Source organism: Trachemys scripta, chromosome 16, assembly GCF_013100865.1.
Source record: "Trachemys scripta elegans isolate TJP31775 chromosome 16, CAS_Tse_1.0, whole genome shotgun sequence".
Taxonomy (NCBI): domain Eukaryota; kingdom Metazoa; phylum Chordata; order Testudines; family Emydidae; genus Trachemys; species Trachemys scripta.
In genome coordinates, this window is record NC_048313.1 from 3786701 (window position 1) to 3806504 (window position 19804).

Genomic DNA, 19804 nt, shown 5'->3' on the forward strand with positions numbered 1-19804 from the left:
AACCCACGAGAGTGAGCTCTGGGAAATCTAGGGGCGTCCTTGCCGGAGGGCGGGTTGTACTGGGGGAGGGGGATTTTCTCTAAGAGATCTAGAGGGAATCTCTTGAGCGGGGGGCTGTGTACCGGAGTGGGAGATCTGCTCTAGGATATCTGGGGTGGGGGTGTATCTGTGGCAGGGTGGTTCTGAATGCCGGGGGGGAGGCGGGGGGGCTGTGTGGGTGTTGGAGGTAATTGGGGCTTGCGGGGGAGAGGGGCTAGATCCAGGAGGGGGGTCGCATAGGGTGTGTGTGGTCTCTGGGGCAGGGGCGAGAGGAGATTTTTGTTGCAGGGCAGTGTGTGTGTGGGGGATTCTGCGTAGGATGGTGGTTATAGGGGGTGGCTGGGAAGTGGACCCCCCCATGTGTGTTCTGCATTGTATTGTATCTGCCCATGGGGCAGTGCAGCTGGTCTGGTTTCACCGATGGTGCACCCGGGACAATGGGCACAGGGCGCCCGGGGGGTGGGCAGCCTGGAGGAGGGGAAAGCAGTCCGGAGTGTGTGTGTGTGTGTGTGTGGGGGGGGGGGCAGAAAAGGGTAATGCCCTGGGCCTTTCCTAATGGGCTAGAGGCATTTGGACAATGCTGCATAGGCTCCCCCTGTTCTGGGGTGACAAACCCTCAGCCACCTCCCACGTGACAGACCCACACCCCACTCAGAACTTCACAGCTGGCGGGGGGGGGGGGACAGAACGCAGGCCCCGGCCATTTGAGCTCAAGGGGAATCTCCAGTGGCTGCTGGCCGTGTAGGGGGCTCTGACCCGCAGCAGAGCAGTTCCAGTTCCATCCATCAGGGGGCAGCACCCCACACACATCCCTAGCTCCTTCCACAGGACAGAACCCAGAGATGAATCTCCCTCTGCGCGGGGGCCTCCCCGGCGGGAGTGCAGTTGGTGTTAGGGCCCTGCTCCCGCCCCCCAGCAGAGGGGGCAAATGGAGGCCCCCTGCGCTGGGGCTATTCTCTGCCCCCCCCCCCCCCCCCCGGGCTCATAGAGTGGTGAATTGTGAGCTGACATCAGGGACCAGGCAGAGAGGTGCCAGGACTTAAAGCCCCTCCCCCCCTCCACTGCAGGGACAGGGGAACCGAGGCCCTGGGCCTTCCCTTGGGTTTGGCCTTGTCACACAGGAAGCAGCACTCTGGACAGGAGTTGCGTCACCTGCCACTGTAATGCAGCCCCCTCTGGGATGCAGGCGAGCAGCTGGCGAGCAGTGGCACCACCAGAACGTCTTAGGACGGGAATGGCAGCAGACTCCCGTGTCCAGCGGAGTCCGTGCAAGCCAGCAAAAGGCACGTTTCCCCAGAGGGGGATGTCTGGCCTGGCCGCCCTCACTTTTGGGAATGGAAGGATCCCTGTCACGGGAGGGGTTTGGCCTGGTCCCTTCGCCCACGTAACATAGGCTCCTGTTTGTGGCCGCAGAGGGGCTGGATTTGACCCCGGCTGGTGCCCTGCCTGGAGGGGGCCGTGTATACAGGAGCCAACTCGTCATCCTGTGCGGTGCTCGAGGTCAGGCCACATGCTTCAGAGATCTTATGGCCAGAAGGGAGCATCCAATCTGCCCCTTTCCAGGCCAGAGAACCCCGCCCAGTGAGTCCTGCGTCCAGCCCCTATCTGATAGTCGAGCTAGAGCGGCGGTTTTTGGGAGACAGTCCCCCTCCCTGTTCAATTTCCATCAGCCCGAATGTGTCTCGCTTCTGCTCCCAGCTGTGTGATCACGTTCTGCCGAATGAAATCGCCCCCGGGTATCAGAACTCGCAGTGGAGGTGCTTCCAGACCAGGCCCGCGTCCCTTGGATACGTTCGCCCAGTCTCCTTTAACCCCTGACCGGGAGGCAGGTTTTCCAGACTCTTCTTCGCACCCATCCCAGTTTTTTTGCATCGTCCTTTTTAAAACGTGGACTCCAAAACGGGATGCAGTATTCCCGTCTTGGTCTCCCCGGTGCTCCATGTGAAATCTGCCGCTCCCCTCCGTAGTCCTTCAAATCTAGGACTTTAACTCCAGGCTGGGCCAGGGTGGCGATGCCAGTCCCAGCAGGGGGTGGTAGAGAGAAAACGAGCTGGCATCGGCCGAGCCCGGCTGTTAACCGTTGGGTTTAGCGGTGCCAAGAGCTACCGTTCTTGGAAGGAAGCTATTTTTCGACAGAGTCCGGGAGCGGTGCCGGAAAAATCTGTCTCACTGCGTGTCTCCCCGTCTGTCTTGTTCCCTGGTATTGAAATCATTGAAGCAAGCAAACTGGGCAGCGTAAACCCAGAAAATCTTTGGGACCAAGTTGTGGTGCCCAAGTGCGTATTGTGTGTGTGTGTGGGGGGCAAGCATGGGGCAGTGAGATGTTGGGAGATTGTTGGCAGGCTCCTGGGTGCGAGGTGCTGGATGGGGTGACCCCTGGTGTGGGGTGCTGGGTTGCGCTGGGGGGCTCTGGGCATGGGGACAGGTCGGTCTGTCCTGGATGCAGGGGGCTGGGTTGGGTGCCCCCTGGGCGCGGGGCTGGGTTAGATGGCTCTGGCATGGGGCGCTGGTCCAGGTCAGGAGCCCATGGCTGGCACAGCATGGTTCCCCCCCACGGCCGCTGCTTTGGCTTCTAGCAGGGTGCACGCGTGCTGCTGGCCAGGCCCCCAGCGACCCTCCATCCCAGAGGGGCTGGAGCAAAGCGGGTTCATCTGAGGTCAGGCTTGGCTGCCGGAGCAGGAAGGAAGGAAGGGAAGCTCCACTCTGCCCTCGCTTTGTCTGTCTCTATCCGCCCGGGCCAGCCAGTGCGGAGGAGGGTCCATTCACGAGCGGAGGTTGTTCGCATTGGTCCGTTCTGGGACAGGATCTCCCAGGGAAGAGATTCGGAGCCTGAAAGCCAGATCTGGCCCTCCCAGATCCCCCTTGGTGGGGGCAGCTTTGGGACACTTCAGATGACAATCTGGAGTCACACCGGTAGAGTCGACCCATGGCGGGGGTGGAGGAAGGCCGCTAGACTCGCAGCCGGAGGACTTGAACCTGGGGCCTTAGGCGCGCCAGATCTCCGCTGATAAAGCCAAAGGACTAGCTGGCGGCTCTAGTAGGTTGTTATCCTCCGGAAGAGCCAGCCAACATGCAGTTTGCCAGCATCTTCCAGGAGCAGAATCCGGTTCCTTGTGTCGGAGGATTCCAAAGTGCTTGCCGGTTAAACCCCGCCAGCCCGGTTCTGACCTAGCTCCTGCTGACGGCAGCCAAAACCCTGGCCCCTGCGTGACGTCAAGGGATTTTTGCCTTTGTGTGCGTGGCTGCTGGAAAGCAGCCACCTCTGGGGTGGAGCGCGGTGACTGTTGTGCGGCAGCTGCTGTGTGGCGCAATGAATAGGAATGAGGGCGAATGTACCAGGCTGGGAGGCAGGGTGGTACCGACCCAACCGGGTCTGCGCTTCGCGTCGGTCCCTGGGCTGCCCTGGTGGAGTGGTCTAGTGGTAAGAGCACAGGACTGAGCGTGAGGAGTCCCGAGTTCTGTCTCCGAGGGGAGTGGGGTCTAGTGGCTAGAGCAGGAGATGGGCCATCAGGAGGTCTCAGGTCACTCCCAAGCTGTGGGAAGGGATGATGCCTGGTGGTTAGAGCACAGGGCTGCATGTCAGCAGAGCTGACTTCCCTTCCCATGTCTCCCAGGGGCGTACGGTCTAGTGGTGAGAGCAAGGGTGAGCCTGGGTGTCAGGACACCTGGGTTCTTTGCACAGCTCTGTGAGGAGAATGGGATCTAGTGGCTGGAATTGGGAACTTGTGTGTGTCTGTGTGTGTGTGAGAGAGAGAGACAGACAACCCTGGTCTGATGGAAGCCCTTTGAGACGATCATGGGATGCAAACCTCTGGGAGTGAAAGTTTTTCCCTTTTTCCCCTTCCCTCTCGGTTCCGGGCATGTCTGCGCATTGCATGTGTTTGGTAATTTTGGGCGCCCTGCCCAGTTTGTGTTTGATCCCACGCCCCAGCGTTCGCCGTCCCAGCACCCTTTGCGTCCGGAGCGGGGCACGCTCTGGAAGCGTCGCTAAATGACAGCTGGACTTTTTCTCCCTCACCTGCCGGTTACGCGGGGCTGCCGGAAAGTGACGAGGTGTGTGGATGTGGCGTACGTTATGGTAGCGCGTAGACGCTCTGAGCAAGACTGCGCGGTGCTAGGCGCTGTACAGACACGAGGCAGGGCATGCTGGGGATCACAGCGCCACTCCCGCAGCCTGGCTCAGCTGTGGACAGAGAAGGAGCAGGCATGGATATCCTCCACCTCCCTCCCAGTCCTGGGCTCTCACATGTTTCCTGGAACCAGCTTCCTGGTGGGCAGGCCCTCACTGGATGAATCACCGCTCCGTGCCTCAGTTTCCCCGGCAGTAAAATGGGGATAATACTATAAGACCCAACACAGCTGAGGGACTGGGAGGATTGAGTTCTAATTAGCTTGAGTGGATCAACCAGAGGGTGGGACCCAGGAGACTGGAGGTGTTTTGATGCAGCCACTGGCCTCTTTCTTTTCCCTCCCGTCCTTTGTCTGTCTCGGTTATTTAGCCTGGGCCCCGATCTCGCTCGAGTCGTGATACAGACACAATCAGCCCACTGCCGGCTGGGCGAATCTCTAGGGCTTCCTTTGTCTGCTTAGGCGGGGTAGCTCTCCACTGTCTGTGCAGCCCTGGGTGCCGTGGGGCCCTCTGGGTGCTAAGATCCTACCTGGAATAAGAACCCCATAGGCACGGCTGGGTCTTTGGGTGCTTTCCAGCTCGGGTGCTGGCTCTGAAAGGGATAATTGTGAACCCGGAAATCCCCTGCCTGATTCCAGCTTGGGCCACGCCCATGAGCCAAGGCTCCCAGATGCTTTCTCCAGCATGGACGCACTTCCACACTCAGGTTAGCTTGTGGCAGGCTGGGGTGGGGGAGGTCACAGGCTGGTTAGATAGAGGATGGGGGCTGTGATGGTGGCAGCAGTGGGGAAGATGGTGGCAGGAGTGGAACTGGGAGGTAGGACACCTGGGTTCTAGGCCCGTCTCCCAGGAGGAGAGGGGGATCTAGTGGATAGAGCAGGGGCTGGCCTGAGGGTCAGGACTCCTGGGTTCTTATCCTGACTCTGGGAGGGGAGTGGGATCTAGTGGTTGGAGCAGGACTGGCTGTCAGGTCTGATCTGCTTTTAGAGTGGGCTGGACCCCCCGAGATTTCTGTTCTGTGGGAAATTGCGACATTTTGGGGGTAAAAACTTCGCTCGGCATTAGAATGAAATTCCCAGGAAACATGAATTCTGAGGACGTTCAGTTCGGGGCCACGGAGACATTTCATGTTGAATAATGTTGGGGTTCTTTTTACTTCCCTTCTGGTTTTTGTAATCCTTAGGGTCACGCTCAGTCCATGTTTCCAAGGATTTCTCGGAAGACATGACGGCTAGAAACTCAAGCAAGCTAGATTTGTAAGAAATCCCATGACTCCAAAAGCTAGGGCCTTACGCGAAGCACCAAATATCTTCACCCGCCACCCCCTCTTCTTTTTATGCATGGGATCCTTCCGCTTGGGGTTTCTTTGTTTGGAATGACAGGGAGGACGGGTTTTGCTTCGTCTTGGTCGCTGTCATTGACGGTGGAGCTGTGACAATGTGCCAGGCGCTGTACAAGATCCAGAAAGATGCAGTTTTAGCTTCAGGGGCGCGGCCAGAGCGCACTGCGGCTCTGGCTATTCTTTGTCCCCCCCCTCCCCAACCCATAGGGGGCAGCTCCTAGGAGCCTGGAGCAAGGATGGTGGGATCCCTTTGGGCCCCCTTTGCATTCCCTGTATTTTGAGCCCTGCCTGGTCCACTCGGTGCAGCCTCAGGGCTGCTCTAACGCATGCTGCGCCCCTTCTGGGCCCTGGAGAGCAGAGAATAGACACAGCGCAGGGCGCTCCGGCTGCGGCCCCGATCCACCCCTACTTCCGGGGCTTTGAGCAGGGCCCTTACACCAGCCCCCGGCAGACTGGGGAGGCCCCCTGTGGGTGGGAGATTCTCAGGGCAGCCATTCCCACCCCAGAGCCTCCCAGGGGGACCTGAGCGTGACTGAGAAGCAGGACCCAGGAGTCCGTGAAAACCAAAGACCCAAGAACTGATTCCCAACCGAGCCCAGGTTTGCCCTCAGTCGCCCCGGCGGAAATCGACTGGATTCCCCCTCCAAAGCCTGCCGCCGGGCCACGTTCTTTCTGCCGCGGAGGGTGTCCCGTTTGACCTTATTAGGGGATATTTTCCCTCACTCTCTTTCTGTTTGAAGCCTGGGGATTTGGGTGGGGGAATCTGGAAAGCGGCATTAGCTCAGGAATGCGACTGGCACCCAATCCGAGGGAACTGCTGGGAGTGTGTGTAAACCCACCCTGGTTTCTGTGCACGGAGCAGGCGTCCCCTCCACCGCTGCCCTGCTGGCGGGCAGCCGGGCCTCATGCCCGCCCCCGGGGTCGTCAAACCCCCTCGCGGCTTCTGTTGCTGCTTGTCGTGTGGTACCGCCCTGGTCGGGAGTCGTGGGTTGCGCTAGGCGCAGTGTGGCCTAGTGGATCGAGCGCTAGACTGGGACACAGGAAACCTGGGTTGTGTCCTCCGCTGGGTGATCGTGGGAAAGTCCCTGGCCCCTCTGTGCCTCAGTTTACCCAAATGCGGCTAATGATACTGACTTCCTTGATATAGTTCTTTGAGATGTGACTGCTAACAGGAGTTAGACCAGGGAGGAGAACTCCGAACTCTCCGGGGAGGGAAGCTCTGGAACAGGCGGCCCAGGGACCTTGCGGGATCCCCGTCACTGGGGGCTTTTAAGAACAGGCTGGACAAACCCCGGTCAGGGCCGGGCTAGGTTAACTCGGTCCGGCCTCAGCGCAGGGGGTTGAACGCGATCACCTCTCGGGGTCCCTTCCAGCCCGAAGTTTCTATGATGAAAAGCGCTAGGGATTGCTGTTGCCCTCCTCACAACCGCCGCGGGAGACAGGGAAGGATCCTCCTGCTCATTGTATAGGTGGGGAAACTGAGGCAGAGGGGACTCCACGTCAGATTGGTTTTCTGGTTACCACACCGGGCTGGGCTTGAAGAGATCCGGGTTGGATTCCTGGCGCTGCCACAGACTCACTATGGAATCTAGGGCCCTTCGTGTATCTTTGGGCCTCAGTTTCCCCATGGGGTGGATGATTCTTCCTTTGTCTATAGGGCGTATCTAGATGGGGATGTTACTCCGGATTAAGGTAGGGTGTGAACCGTGCACCAAGCGAAGTGCCTTTTTCCGACTCAGCTTATTCCACTTCCGAAGTGGATCGGACTGGAAGTTCTTTGGGTCGGGGGTGGCTCTGGGTCTGTGCAGCACCCGGCGCGGTGGGGCCCCAATCTTAGCTGGGACCTCTGGGTGCTACCGTAATAGACCTAAAAGTTGCTCCACCTGTAACCCCAGACCCGACCCTGTGCAACACCCGGCATGATGGGGCCTGGACCTTATCAGGGGCTGCTAGGTCCTACCAAAATATACCAAATAATAAAAAATACTACACAGGGCGTTTGTAGCAGAGCTGGAGACTGACAGCCCCATGCCCTAACCTCAAGGCCAGCCTGCGTCTGCTGGCGGGGGTGGGAACCTACTTGTATTTGGGTTTATTTCGGGGGGAGGCTGTCTTGTCCCATCAACCCCCCCATCTTTTTCCGTTGGATCCTTCCGTCTAGAACGTGAAGGGGGACGGTCGTTGCTACGTCTCCATCCCCATTATCGATGAGCTGCGATTGCCTTCAACGTGCACCTGACACCTGCTGCTGGCCGGTAATGACTGTAATCGAATCTCATGCTTCAGGGCTTCACCCGGCCACCTTGCGGGGGTCAGGAAGGATTTTGGCTCCCCGACTCAATTGGTCAGATGGTTTCTGGGGGTTGGTTGCAGCGTGGGGCGTGGGTCACCGGCTCGGCTCGTCGGGGTGTATCTTCCCTAATCAGTTCCCAGCCATCGCGAGCGTCGGGGGCACCTGTCGCTCCTGGCAGCGGCCGGTGGCGCACAGCTGTTGAAACTCCGGAGGGTTGAAGTGGTTTGGTCCGGCTGAAGTCACTGGGCTCAAAATAGGCTACATTGTGTTCCCAGCCTGTGTTGATTGTGCCTGGAGATGAATAGGGGGAACCAGTGAGCTGTGCAGGGATTAAAGCCGTAGGCCCGCCTGGTGGGCAGCGGGCATGAGCGGTGCCAACTTTCGCCTGTTTCTTGCAGCTCCAGGAAAGAGGGAAGGACGCGGGGGGGGGGTGGTAGGGCGGAAGGGCTGCCTGATATGATTGTGATGCACTCCTCCGCGCGGCGGCTGGCAGCCGAGCAATCCTGACCTTGCTCCAACCCCGCCAGGCGGAGCTGAACGGGGACCAGGCCCGGCTGGTTGGCACGGCGCCGATGAGCTCCCAGAGTCTGCCCCGGGGAAGCTGGGGCGGTGCAAGCCGCTGTTCGCACCAGTTTGCACGAGGGGGAGTTGGCGTCCACCCCACACTGCACAGTTTGCACGAGGAAGGATTGCCCCAGCATGTTGTAGCAGGATTTGCACGGTGTGGGTTGTGCCGACACCGTGCTGTTTGCACGAGAGGAGGTTGCACCAACAGGGTGCAGTGCATTTTGCACAAGAAGGGTTGCCCCAGCAGCACCAGCACAGTGCAATTTGCATGAGGGGGACTTGCACCAACCCTGTGCAATGCAGGTTGCACGAGGGGGAGTGGCACGAGGACCATGCAATGCAGCTTGCATGGTGTGAGTTGCACCAACACTGCACAGTTTGCACAAGGGGTTAATGATGCTTCCACATGGAGGCAAAGGGAAGTGCTATTATCCTCCTTGTTCTCCGCCTAGACTGCTTCCTCCGCTAAACTAGCTTCCCTGCTGGCAGTGACAGTTAGTGGCTGAGCGCCAGGCATGAGGGACCCAGATGTGCCGCAGGCAGAGGGGCCCGATTCCCTGTCGCTCTGCACCTGGAGCAACATCTGCAGCAGAGCAAAAGGCTGCATTTGCACCGGTGCGGGGAAAGGGCGACACGAGGATCAGCCCCGCTCCAGGCACGTGCCCGTCCCAGTCTGCAGCAGAAAGGTCCCTCCGCGTTTGTGAGTCGTGGATTCACCTTGGGTTCTTCCCCTGCTTGCATCGGCCGAGGCTTGGTCCTGTTGGCGGAGCCTGGGGGACAGTTGCCCTGGGGTCATAAAGTCGTCTGCTTCTCGGTGCATCTTGCACTGAGTGGCTCGTGCTTCCGCTGTGCCCACGGGGTTGTTTTTCCCCACGCGGTGCCGAGATGCAGCCCGCTCTGGGGTGAGGCGTGGCAGCTGTTCATACAGGGCTTGCTCACCTGATGCTGAAATGCAGCCACTTCTGGGGTGAGGCATGGAAGCTGTTTAACAACCATCGTGCAGAGAGCATCTTTTAGGCGTGAGAGGGAAGACTAATCCGGTATCCAGCTGAAATTTGGTAAACGACCCAGGCCTCTCCACCCCCCCCCCCCCCGGAAGATCATCCAATCCAATCCAAACCTGAATGGTTCGACTCGAGTGTGGACTGTGGGTTGGAGCGAGGCGGTTGTGAGACTCCTGGTTCGTGACTTGTGACTCGGCGTTGTCTCCCTCTCTGCGCAGGACGTCCGTCGCAGACCACAGCACCATGCCTGAGGGAGCCCGTCGAGGCAGCAAGAAGAAAGCAGGCAGTCAAGGTTGGTGCCCGGGGCCCCCATGCGGTGTGACCCCCTGTGGGGCTGGATGCAGAGCTCCTGGGCTGATGAGACGATCTGCCCCGCCCGTAGATGGGGTGGGTTACTGCACAGAGCAGAGACGGGGAGGCAGGACTCCTGGGTCCTATTCTCCGGTGTGGGAGGGGAGTGAGGTCTAGTAGCTAGAGCGGGCAGATTGGAAGTTTGGACTGTTGGGTTCTTTTCCCAGATGGGGGAGGGGGGTCTAATGGGTTAGAGTTGGGGGGGGGGGCTGGGAGCCAGGACTCCTGGGTTTTATTCCCAGCTTTGCCACTGATTCGCTGGCTGACCTTGGGGAAATCTCTCCCCCTCCCCCCGTGCCTCAGTTTCCCCATCTCTCAGATGGGGGCACAGTGATTGTGATTTGCTTCACAGGCTCCTTGTCTCTCTTCTTCCCACGTTCTTTCTCATTCCCTCTTCCCTGCAGCCCCTGAACGATCTCCCCATCCCTAACCCACCAGCCACTCCTCCGCCGCCTCCTTCAAACCCGCCCCACACCCCACCCCTCCCCCAAACTGCTGCCCGGACGACGAGCGTCTCCCAGCTGTGCCTGCAGATCCCCATGCTCAGAGCCGAATGACCCACCCCAGCAGAGGGATGGGTGCCGATCCTAGCTCAGATGAGGCAGAGAGGGGCTCTGGGTGGACGGGGGCTGTGTGGGGGGAGTGAGTTAGAGCAGCCCAGAGGCTGCTCTAAATGGCACTGGAAGCCACGCAGAGCAAAGGGAGTCCAAGCGACCTCCCCACAACCCCAGCCCCAGAGCTCAGCGGGGCGGGGAGCTGACTCTCAGGCCAGAAGGAGGAGGCGGAGGAGGAGGCGATGGGAGGGGGGGCAGGGGGGTCAGAGCTGGAGTCATGGGGCCGGACATTTCAGCCTGGGCATATGCCAGTCCCACCCCCCTCCCAGCCAGCGGGGGGCCAGGGTTTGAATAATAAACCTCCAGGCTTCACGCGGCCGGTTGGCTCGAGGAGGCCCCCAATGGGGAGACCAAAGCAAACAGGTCGTCCGAGGGCTTCCGCATTCCTGGCAGTCTTGGCACGAGGAGCCTGGCGCGTGGAGGGGTGGATGGGCCCTTTAAGGGATCGAATTTAACCCTTCCCCGGCCGTTGAAACTGACAAGAGACAAGCAGGGACCCCCCACCCAGCGGGTCTGCATTGAAGAGCCATTGTCTGCACTGAAGCTGCCCCCCATTTGAAAGCATTAGGGTGGGGCTTTTAAAGGGGAAACTGAGGCACGCTGCCAGGGCGCATGGAGACAGCCAGGCAGTGCCGGTGTCCCACCCCTGCTTGCGAGCTGTTCATGTTCCACTTCCTCCCGCCGAAGCGTCGGGTGCAGTCGGTTCCTCTCTCTGGCTCTGCGGCTGCTGATCGTTTTGACTCACTCGCTGCCTGGAACCGAAAGGGCCAGAGAGATGTGACTTGCCGGGAGGGGCCAGGTCCCCGGCTGGTATCAATGGGCGTCGCTCCATTGGAGTCCATGGGGCCGGCAGACCCCGACCCCAGGCCTCCTGCTGCCGGAGTCCTGCTCCTGCTGGCTTCTCCTGGAGCACGGGCAACGGGGGAGGGCGAAGGGTCCGGATATTTATGCCACCGTAGATGGGAGGCAGTGTGGCCTAGTGGATAGGGCGCTGGACTGGTGTTCAGGAGACCCAGGCTCCATTCCCGGCTCTGCCGCTGGGGGCCTGTGAGCAAGTCCCGTCCTCTTTCCGTGCCTCAGTTTCCCCCTCAGTAAAACGAGCGCTCTGAGATCAGCCAATGATGAGAGCTGGGAGGTATTGTTATACTGCTGTCTGTGTGACACTCCCCACGGCTGTTCAAATCCACTGTGTGTGTGTGTGTAACATTCTCCATTGTTCTCTGTGCATGGGGTGTGAGGGGGTACCTGTGGGGTGTCCGTGCATGCAGAGAAGTGTTTGTGCACCAGTGCTGGGTTGGGACGAGTGTGCGCGTGCATGGAGGGGTGGGGGCGCAGGCACGGAGTGGCCTTGAATTGTGTGTGCGTGGGGGGAGTGCGCCGTGTGCGTGTGGCTGGGGCGGCCGTGTACGCGTATAGGGAGATGTGTGCGTAAAGGGGTTTGTGCGTCTGTGTGTTTGAACAGCGGTGCGCTTGTGTAATGTGTGTGTGGTGGTGTGCGCATGCACGAGGGGCGAGCGTGAGTGCCGGGTGAGTGCATGGGAAAAGTTCATTTGTGCACAAATGCATGTGTGTGTGTGTCTGGGTGTGCGCGTCGGGTATGCATAGAGGGCTGAATGTGTACAGCGGGGTGTGCGCGTGTGCACAGGGTGTGTGTGTGTGCACACTTGGGGTGTGTGTATGCATATAGGGGTGTGTGGGTGTGCATAGAGAGTTGTGTGCCTCGAGGTGTGTGCCTGCACAGAGGTATGTGCTTAGTGGTGTGTGTGTGTGTGCACAGAGGTGTGTTGTGCGCGCACAGGGGTTTGGGCTTAGTGGGGTGTGTGTGTGTGCACAGAGGTGTGTTGTGCACACAGGGGTTTGGGCTTAGTGGGGGTGTGTGTGTGTGTGCACAGAGGTGTCTGTGTGCGCACAGGTGTTTGTGCTTAGTGGGGTGTGTGTGTGTGTGTGCACAGAGGTGTGTGTGTGAGCGCACAGGGGTTTGTGCTTAGTGGTGTGTGTGTGTATGTGTGTGTGTGTGCACACAGAGGTGTGTGTGTGCGCACAGGGGTTTGTACTTAGTGGGGGGTGTGTGTGCACAGAGGTGTGTGTGTGCGCGCGCACAGGGGTTTGTGCTTAATGGGGTGTGTGTGTGCGCGCGCACATAGAGGGATCTGTGGATATAATAACTAAATACAGATGACAGACGTGGGCTCATGGCCCAGGACCAGAACCCAGCACCGAGCTGCCCAGGGACGATCTGAATCCAGGGCCCGTCTCTAATGTATATTTTTGTGCAAACCTTTCCCCGAGTGGCGGAGCTCAGTGTGTGCCGAGTGTGTGTGTGCAAAGCCTCTCCTCCCACAATGCAACGCAAACCACAGCCTCGAAGGTGCAAGGCGGGCGAGGAAGCTCTCGGAGACCGGAGCCGGGGCGGGGGTGGGGAGCGTGAAGTGCAGCTGGGGACGGGTCCCCCTGGCGTCGCCACGTCAGATGGGGGCACAACCCCGCGGAGCCAGGATCGGAGGTGACGATGCGGGTGGGGGGCGGCGGGAGGAAGCGGCTTGAGCTCACTGTGGTTGCAGCTCCGGGATGGGGTGGTTTGCAGGATGCACGGGTGGGTGCCGGCTTATTGGGGTCTGGGCCGGAGGGACAGTGGGACTAGAAAGGATCCCCCCCCAGCTCATGGGGTGCACCTGTCTCCTATTAGTGCCGGAGGCCCAGCCTGAGAAGGGCTGAAAAGAGAGAGCTGCGGCCGTTCCCGGCCACGCTGGGCCGGAGAGCCACAGAGGTAGAGGGGGGAGGAATCGATCCCTTGATGCTCCAGCCATTGCCGCTGCTTGCGAGCACGGGGAAATCTGCCTGAGCCCTGGGCATCCAGGCAGTGGCCCCTTGGCTCCCCCGGTGTGTCCCGCCGGAGGAGCTCTGCAGGCACGAATGAGGTTAGCGCCCCTGAGTGGTGAGGGAGGAGGGTGTCACAGTACCTCTTACACAGAGGGAGAAACTGAGGCACGGGGGGGAGGCACGGGGCTTGCCCAACGTCAGTCAGCGACAGAGCCCAGGAGTCCAGACTCATCTCTGCTCTGACTAGTAGACTCTACTCCCCTCCAAGAGCAGGGTGGCGAACCCAGGAACTCCAGCCCTGGCTTCTCCCAGCAGGGGGCGCTGTGGGGAGCGGGGCAGGAGCTGGCTATGGGGGGAGCTCCCGGCTACTCCAGCCCCGGCCTCTCCCAGCAGGGGGCGCTGCGCGATGGGGCATCTCCCAGCAGGGTGGGCGCCGCTAACCCGTCCGTCTCGCTCTCCCCCCTCAGTGGCCGCCAGACCATCCTCCGTGTCCTCACTGAGCGGGATCGCCGGCGGCATGGCCGCCGCCGCCATCTCGGGCAGCTGCACCTCGGTCAACACGGTGTGCTCGGACGGCGAGCGGCCCGTCAGCCTCAGCTCCTCCGCTTCCTCCGCCTCCCTGCCCGACAGCCAGAGCGCCTTCGGCAGCAGCGGGGCCTTGGGCGGGGGCTGCCCCGCCGGCTACCCGCCCGACGCCCAGCAGAACGGCAGCGACATCAGCCTCGATCTCACCCCGGTGGCGCTGCTGGAGGGGCCGGCCGAGGGGCCCCCGGGGGGCGCCAAGTGTGGCGGTGGCAATGCCTGGTCCCCCGGGCCTGCCAGAGCCAGGGAACGGCGGGTCAAGCTGTCCCAGCTGGACCGGGTGGTGCTGGAGATTGTGGAGACGGAGCAGGCGTACGTGCGGGACCTGAGAAGCATCGTGGAGGTGAGCAAAGGGAGCAGCAGGGGGCGCTGTGAGGAGCGGGGTGGGGGACGCTGGCTGTGGGCGGAGCTCCCGGCTGCTCCAGCCCCGACCTCTCCCAGCAGGGGGCGCTGTGGGGAGGAAGTATAACCCCCAAGTTAACGGGGCCCCGGTTTTGCTATGGGTTTCTTTATGCTAATGCGTATTATTAATAAACAACATTAATCGCCATTGACTTTCCAGTAGCAGCTCTAGGCCCCACCCGAGATCGAGGCCTCACGGCGCCGGGTGCTGCACAGACAAAGAGCGTCTAGTCTAAACAGACAAAGGGTGGGGAAACTGAGTCCTAAAGCGGGGCTGTGACTTCCCCGCGGTCACATGGCGAATCTGGGGCGGAGCCAGGAGTAGGACCCGGGCGTCCTGAGGCCCAGCCCAACCCCCTGGCCGCTCAGCACAGAGGTGACCCCGGCGGGACCTTTGTGAGCAGCATAGCGATTTGGGGGGGTGGGTAATTCGCTGCTCAGCTGCCTTGCGAGTGTCGGTGGATCAGCGCCTGCCCTGGCGGGTCAGACAGGCCCCGGCTGCCCCGAGAGAGGCCCAAAGAATCCCAGTTATTCCTCTGGCAGGAAGGGCTGAAATGCGAGCTCTGGCGGGTGGGGGCGGGGAGCATCTGCCGGGAGCCTGGAGCCAGGCCTGCAGCCGACTCCCCGGCAGGGAGCTGAGGGGAACCGGCTCACCGGGAACTCCAGCCCCGGCAGCAAACGGCTCATCCCAGAGCTGGACTCGTGCTCCCGCGGGCCCCTGGGACTCAGTGCTGGACCAAAGGCCTCCCAGTACTTGGTTTTAACCATTAGCCCGGGGTAGAACCCAGGAGTCCTGACTCCCAGCCCCCCTGCTCTAGCCACTAGACCCCGCTCCCTTCCCAGAGCTGGGATAGAACCCAGGAGTCCTGACTCCCAGCCCCCCAGCTCTAGCCACTAGACCCCGCTCCCTTCCCAGAGCTGGGGATAGAACCCTGGAGTCCTGGCTCCCAGCCCTCCTGCTCTAACCACTAGACTCCTCTCCCCTCCCAGTGTGGGGTCTTAGAGCAAGGAGGACTGGGAACCAGGACTCCTGGATTCTATTGACAGCTCGGGGAGGGGAGGAATCTAGTGGTTAGAGTGAGGGGGGATGGGAACCCGGACTCCTGGGTTCTATTGGCAGGTTGGGGAGGGGAGTGACGTGCAGTGGTTAGAGCAGAGGATATGGAACTCAGGAGACTGGCTTCTCTTCCCAGCTCCCCCGCAGGCTCCCTGGGGGTGACCATGAGCAAACCACTTGAGGCCTAATAATTAGAAGCGCTAAGCATCCACGACTGGCAGTTCTGAAAAGGAGGGCCTTAAGCGCCGTGCCTCAGTTTCCCCCATCTGCTGAATGGGGATAATAGTCCTCCGTCTCTCCCATCTTTAGTCCGTCTAGCCTGAGATTGTAACATCTTTTAAGCAGGGAACTCTGCCGCGGGATTCTACAGCTCCGAGCACAATGGGGCCGTGATCTCGGCTGGATTAGAACTAGCAGATTCGGAGCATAATGGGGAGTAGCGGCGGGTACCGAAATGGCTGAGATTGATAAGGGGCATTGATAAATGGAGGGTTGCTGAGTCATATGGAGGGATTTCGTGGTTTTGACAAGTTGCTTTGAATCGAACGGCTCTCTCCGCGTTTAACAAAGTTTTTTATTTTTCCCCCCAGGGGAATTTCCCAGGTTTTTTTTTTATTTGGCGAACCTTTCGGGAGCTGCAACTTCTTCCGTTCCCCAAAATGCGCTGGCCGTCTTTTTGGTTCGTGGGCCGTTCTGAAAACCGGAAAAGAATTCGGTTCGGGTCAAACGGGGATTCCCAAAATTCCCGGTCGCTTCCCCCAAATCGAATTCAGTGCGTGCGTTTTGGGGCGGAGAAACCGCTCGTCTGGAAAATCGACGATTATTTTTGATTTCTTATTGTGGCTATAAAAGTTTGGGGTTCCCTCTGGCCCCACCCCCCAAAGTAGATCTTTTTTGGAGCGATTGCTTGGCACTTTTTGCCTCTGCCATTGTCTGGGTTCCTCTCGGGTCCGAATCCCAGCAGGAGTCCATGAAATCTCGGTTGCGCGGCTTGTGATGGGGGCAGGTCCCTGTTGTGAATCAGCCGGAGTTGTGCTGGGGTCCTGGCCAGCGCTGAGTCTCCGCGTGGACAGGCGGGTTTTTCTGGCTGCGGCAGGGGAGCTCGCGAAAGGTCACTGGCACCGAAATGAGATTGATTTAACAGATTGTCTCAGCAGAGCTCTTTCCGGGTTTATTAACAGCATTTGGTGGGTGGGCGAGGGCTGGGACGTTCAGTAAGTGATGCTCAGGGGGTGGAAGGAAATGTTATTTCACTCGGGGAAACCGAGGCACAGAGCGGGTGGCAAAGGGACCCAGGAGTCCTGGCTTCTGCTCTGATCATCAAACCACACATCCCCCTCCTAGAGCTAAAAATAGATCCTAGGAGTCCGGCCCCCTTTCTCCCCGCTCCCCTCTAATCTTTACACCACACCCTCCTCCCAGAGCTGGGAAAGAACCCAGGAGTCCTGACTCTCAGGCTCCTCCCCCTCCTCCCAGTGCTGGGAAATAACCCAGGAGTCCTCATCTGATCATTATACCACACGCCTTCCTAGAGCTGGGGATGGAACCCAGGCGTCCTGGCTCCCAGTCCCTCACCCCTAAACATGTTGCCTTCCAGAGGGAAAGTTACCCCGGTCCGTGCTGCATGTAGATTTCAGCTCGGCTCGTTCCGCCCTCTTCTCAGTCACCGGGATGACGGCGCCCCTTGAATCCAGCCGCTAGCAACATTTATCCACCTTGGCCAGACTCCATTTCCCACGATGCACCATGGTCTCTCCCCATGGCTGAGCCAGTGCCGTGTCTCATTGGTGAGGGATCTCTGTATAAACAGCTGCCATGCTCCACCCCAGAGGTGGCGGCATCTCAGTGCTGGGTGAGGGACAACGGTCTAAAGAGCTACCAAGCCCCGTTGCCAGAGGTGGCTGTGTTTTGGTGCTGGGTGAGGGATTCCTGTATAAACAGCTGCTGTGTGCGCCACCTCATAGGTTTCTGCATTTCACTGTTGGGCATGTCATCCCAGAGCAATGTTGCTGTGTGGCTGTTAAGCAACTGCCATGCCCCACCCCAGATCAGTCGCATTTCAATTGTGGGTGAGTGGTCCCTGTGCAGTGTGCTATGCAACAACTGTCGGGTGCTCCCCCAGAGGTGGCTGGACTTCAGTGCTGGGGGAATGACCCCTGTATTAACAACTGCCCTGGCCCACCCCAGAAGTGAGCATATCTCAGTGCTGAGTGAGGTGTCCTTGTATAATCTGCTGCCAGGCTCCACCCCAGAGGTGGCTGCATCTCAGTGCTGGGATGAGTAATCCCTGTATAAACAGCTGCCACGCCCCACCCTACAGCCACCGTCAGCACTGTGGATGAAATGATGATGCAGCGTTGCCTGGTGATGTCTGCAAAGTGCTTTGCGGGAGGAGAGGCGTTCCGGGAACGCCAGGGTCTGACCCATTCCTGTTTTGCAGGATTATCTTGGCTGTATCATAGACAGTGGACATCTGCCCCTCAAACCCGAGCAAGTAAGCGCTTTGTTCTGCAACATCGAAGACATCTATGAGTTCAACAGGTGAGTCTGCTGCCCCCTAGCGCCCGCTGGCCAGGGAGAGAATGGTGGGAGATGATCGGGAGAGGGACTTGTTGGGGGTATTGAGTTGATTTCTGAGTTCCCTACAACTTTGGTAACAGTGACCCCCCATGTGGGGATTGAACCTGCAACTTCGGGATCTAGATCTCCCATGATGCAGCATGGCCTCACTAAGAGAGGAGAAAGTGGTGCATCATGGGAGATGTAGTCCAATCAGAGAGCCTGGCCCATAGAGAATGAGATCATAAGGTACCTTAGCTACGACTATTGTCTTGAAATATTTTAGTCTCTGGCCGAAATTCAAGATTTTGCCTCAAAAGTCAAAATGTTCTGGGCGCGGGGAGGAACCTTGAGCTAAATGACAGATTGAACAGTTTGGATGGTTTGCTTTGACTCAAACAACTCTCTCAAAGTTCACAACGTTTTTAATTTTTGCATGGGGGAATTTCCCTGGTTTGTTAATTGGTGAAACTTTCGGGATCAGAGACGTTTTCACAAACGCTCCCAGCTGCCGTGCACAGTCTCACGGAAAAGGTGATCGCACGAGATCTCCCACGTCCTTTATGTAGGGAGCCCTCCTGTCCTGGGCGGACACAATATTGAATGGAGTATATGGTATATTTAATATTTTAATGCAATCTAAAAGTCAAACCCAAATGACAATAACGTTTGAAATGAAACGCTGAGGGCCTCATCCTGCCACGTGCTGCATAGACAGTCCCTGCCCCCAAAGAGTTCCCAGATAAAGGGTGGGGAGAGGAAACTGAGTCCCAGAGAGGGGAGTGGCTTGTTCATAGAGTCATAGATGCCAAGCCCAGAAGGGCCATTGGTATCATGTAGCCTGATCTCCTGGATGGCACAGGCCAGAGACCTGCCCCTAAATAATTCCCAGAGCAGATCTTTTAGGAAAATGTCCAGTGAGTTCTCACTCCAGTGCCCTGCCCGCAGGGGTGGGCTGCCCCCCACCCTTTCTCCCTCTTCGAACTATTCCCGTCTCTCTGCTCTGCCCTCCCCCCCCCCCAGTGTTTCAGCAACCTTGGAGATGCGGGGGCCTCCGCCATCCAGCCGGGCGTGCCTCAGTTTCTCCTTTGCTGTAACAATGGGGTTAAAGAGGAACCCCTCCAAGCCCATGTGTGGTGAGATCTAACCACTAGGCCCCAGTCCCTCTCCTGGAGCCAGGAACAGAACCCAGCAGCCCTGGCTCCCAGCCCCTCTCACTAACCATTAGACAGCGCTCTCCTCTCAGAGCTGGGAATAGAACCCAGGAGTCCGGCCTCCCAGGCCCCCACTCCCCCACTCTAAAAAGCCCAGGGCTGTTCCCCCAGGGATCCGGGCGCGTTGCTGGGTGGGGGCAGGACGCCCCAGCGGTTTGCTAGCGGGGGCAGCGAACGAAGCGTCTCGGGGCCGGGTGCTTGGTTTGCGTGGCGCGTTCGGTTTGCAGCCAGGGCTGGCTCTGGGCCACCCTCCCCCCCAACTCTATTCTCAGGGTGGGGGAGGGGAAAGGGGGGGCGGAGGTTGTTTCCTGTAAGAGCGAGAACTCCCATCTGCGTCTGTTTAAGTATTTCAGCTGCGTGGGCCGGCTGTAGAGCGGAGCCCGGGCTGCTTAACCCTGTAGGGGAAGGAGCCGGATGCCGAGCGGGGGCTCAGTAGCGTGATGGGGGGGGCATTCCTTCACACCCCACCCCAGGCCCTACCCAGGACGCCTATTCATTGGGAGAGGGGTCCTCGCTTTCTTGGGCAGTTTTCTTAGTCGGGGGGGGGGGCATTAGAGTGCAAACGGGGGCTGCAATACGGGGTGTGGGGATTTAGTGGTTAGAGCAGAGGGGCTGGGAGCCAGGACTCCTGGGTTCTTTCCCCAGCTCTGCGAGGGGAGTGGGGTCTAGTGGTTAGAGCAAGGGGGGGGCTGGGAATCAGGTCTGTGGGAACTACAGGTTATCAGTTGCAGCCAGGTTTAGGGTGCATGTGGGGTCGGGTTAAAAGGAAGGAAGGAATGCAGAAACGAGTAAGTGGAAGGAGGGGGTGGGGGATGGGTCCCCCCCCCCCCC

At 59.3% G+C, this 19804-nt stretch overlaps 1 protein-coding gene across 2 annotated transcripts in view; it reads left to right on the plus strand.

Moving 5' to 3' along the window:
* The first annotated feature begins 5117 nt into the window (after positions 1 to 5117).
* PLEKHG2 (pleckstrin homology and RhoGEF domain containing G2) overlaps positions 5118 to 19804 on the plus strand; it is a 28748-nt gene continuing 14061 nt past the window's right edge. Inside the window, exons 1-4 of one of the 2 annotated variants that reach the window (XM_034792298.1) lie at positions 5118 to 7765; positions 9593 to 9666; positions 13627 to 14084; positions 17641 to 17741. In XM_034792298.1, coding sequence (XP_034648189.1) covers positions 9618 to 9666; positions 13627 to 14084; positions 17641 to 17741 — 608 coding nt within the window. In that variant the 5' untranslated portion in view covers positions 5118 to 7765; positions 9593 to 9617. Of the gene's footprint in view, positions 7766 to 9592; positions 9667 to 12499; positions 12843 to 13626; positions 14085 to 17640; positions 17742 to 19804 lie in introns of those variants that run through there. The other variant, XM_034792299.1, reaches the window with a different exon arrangement.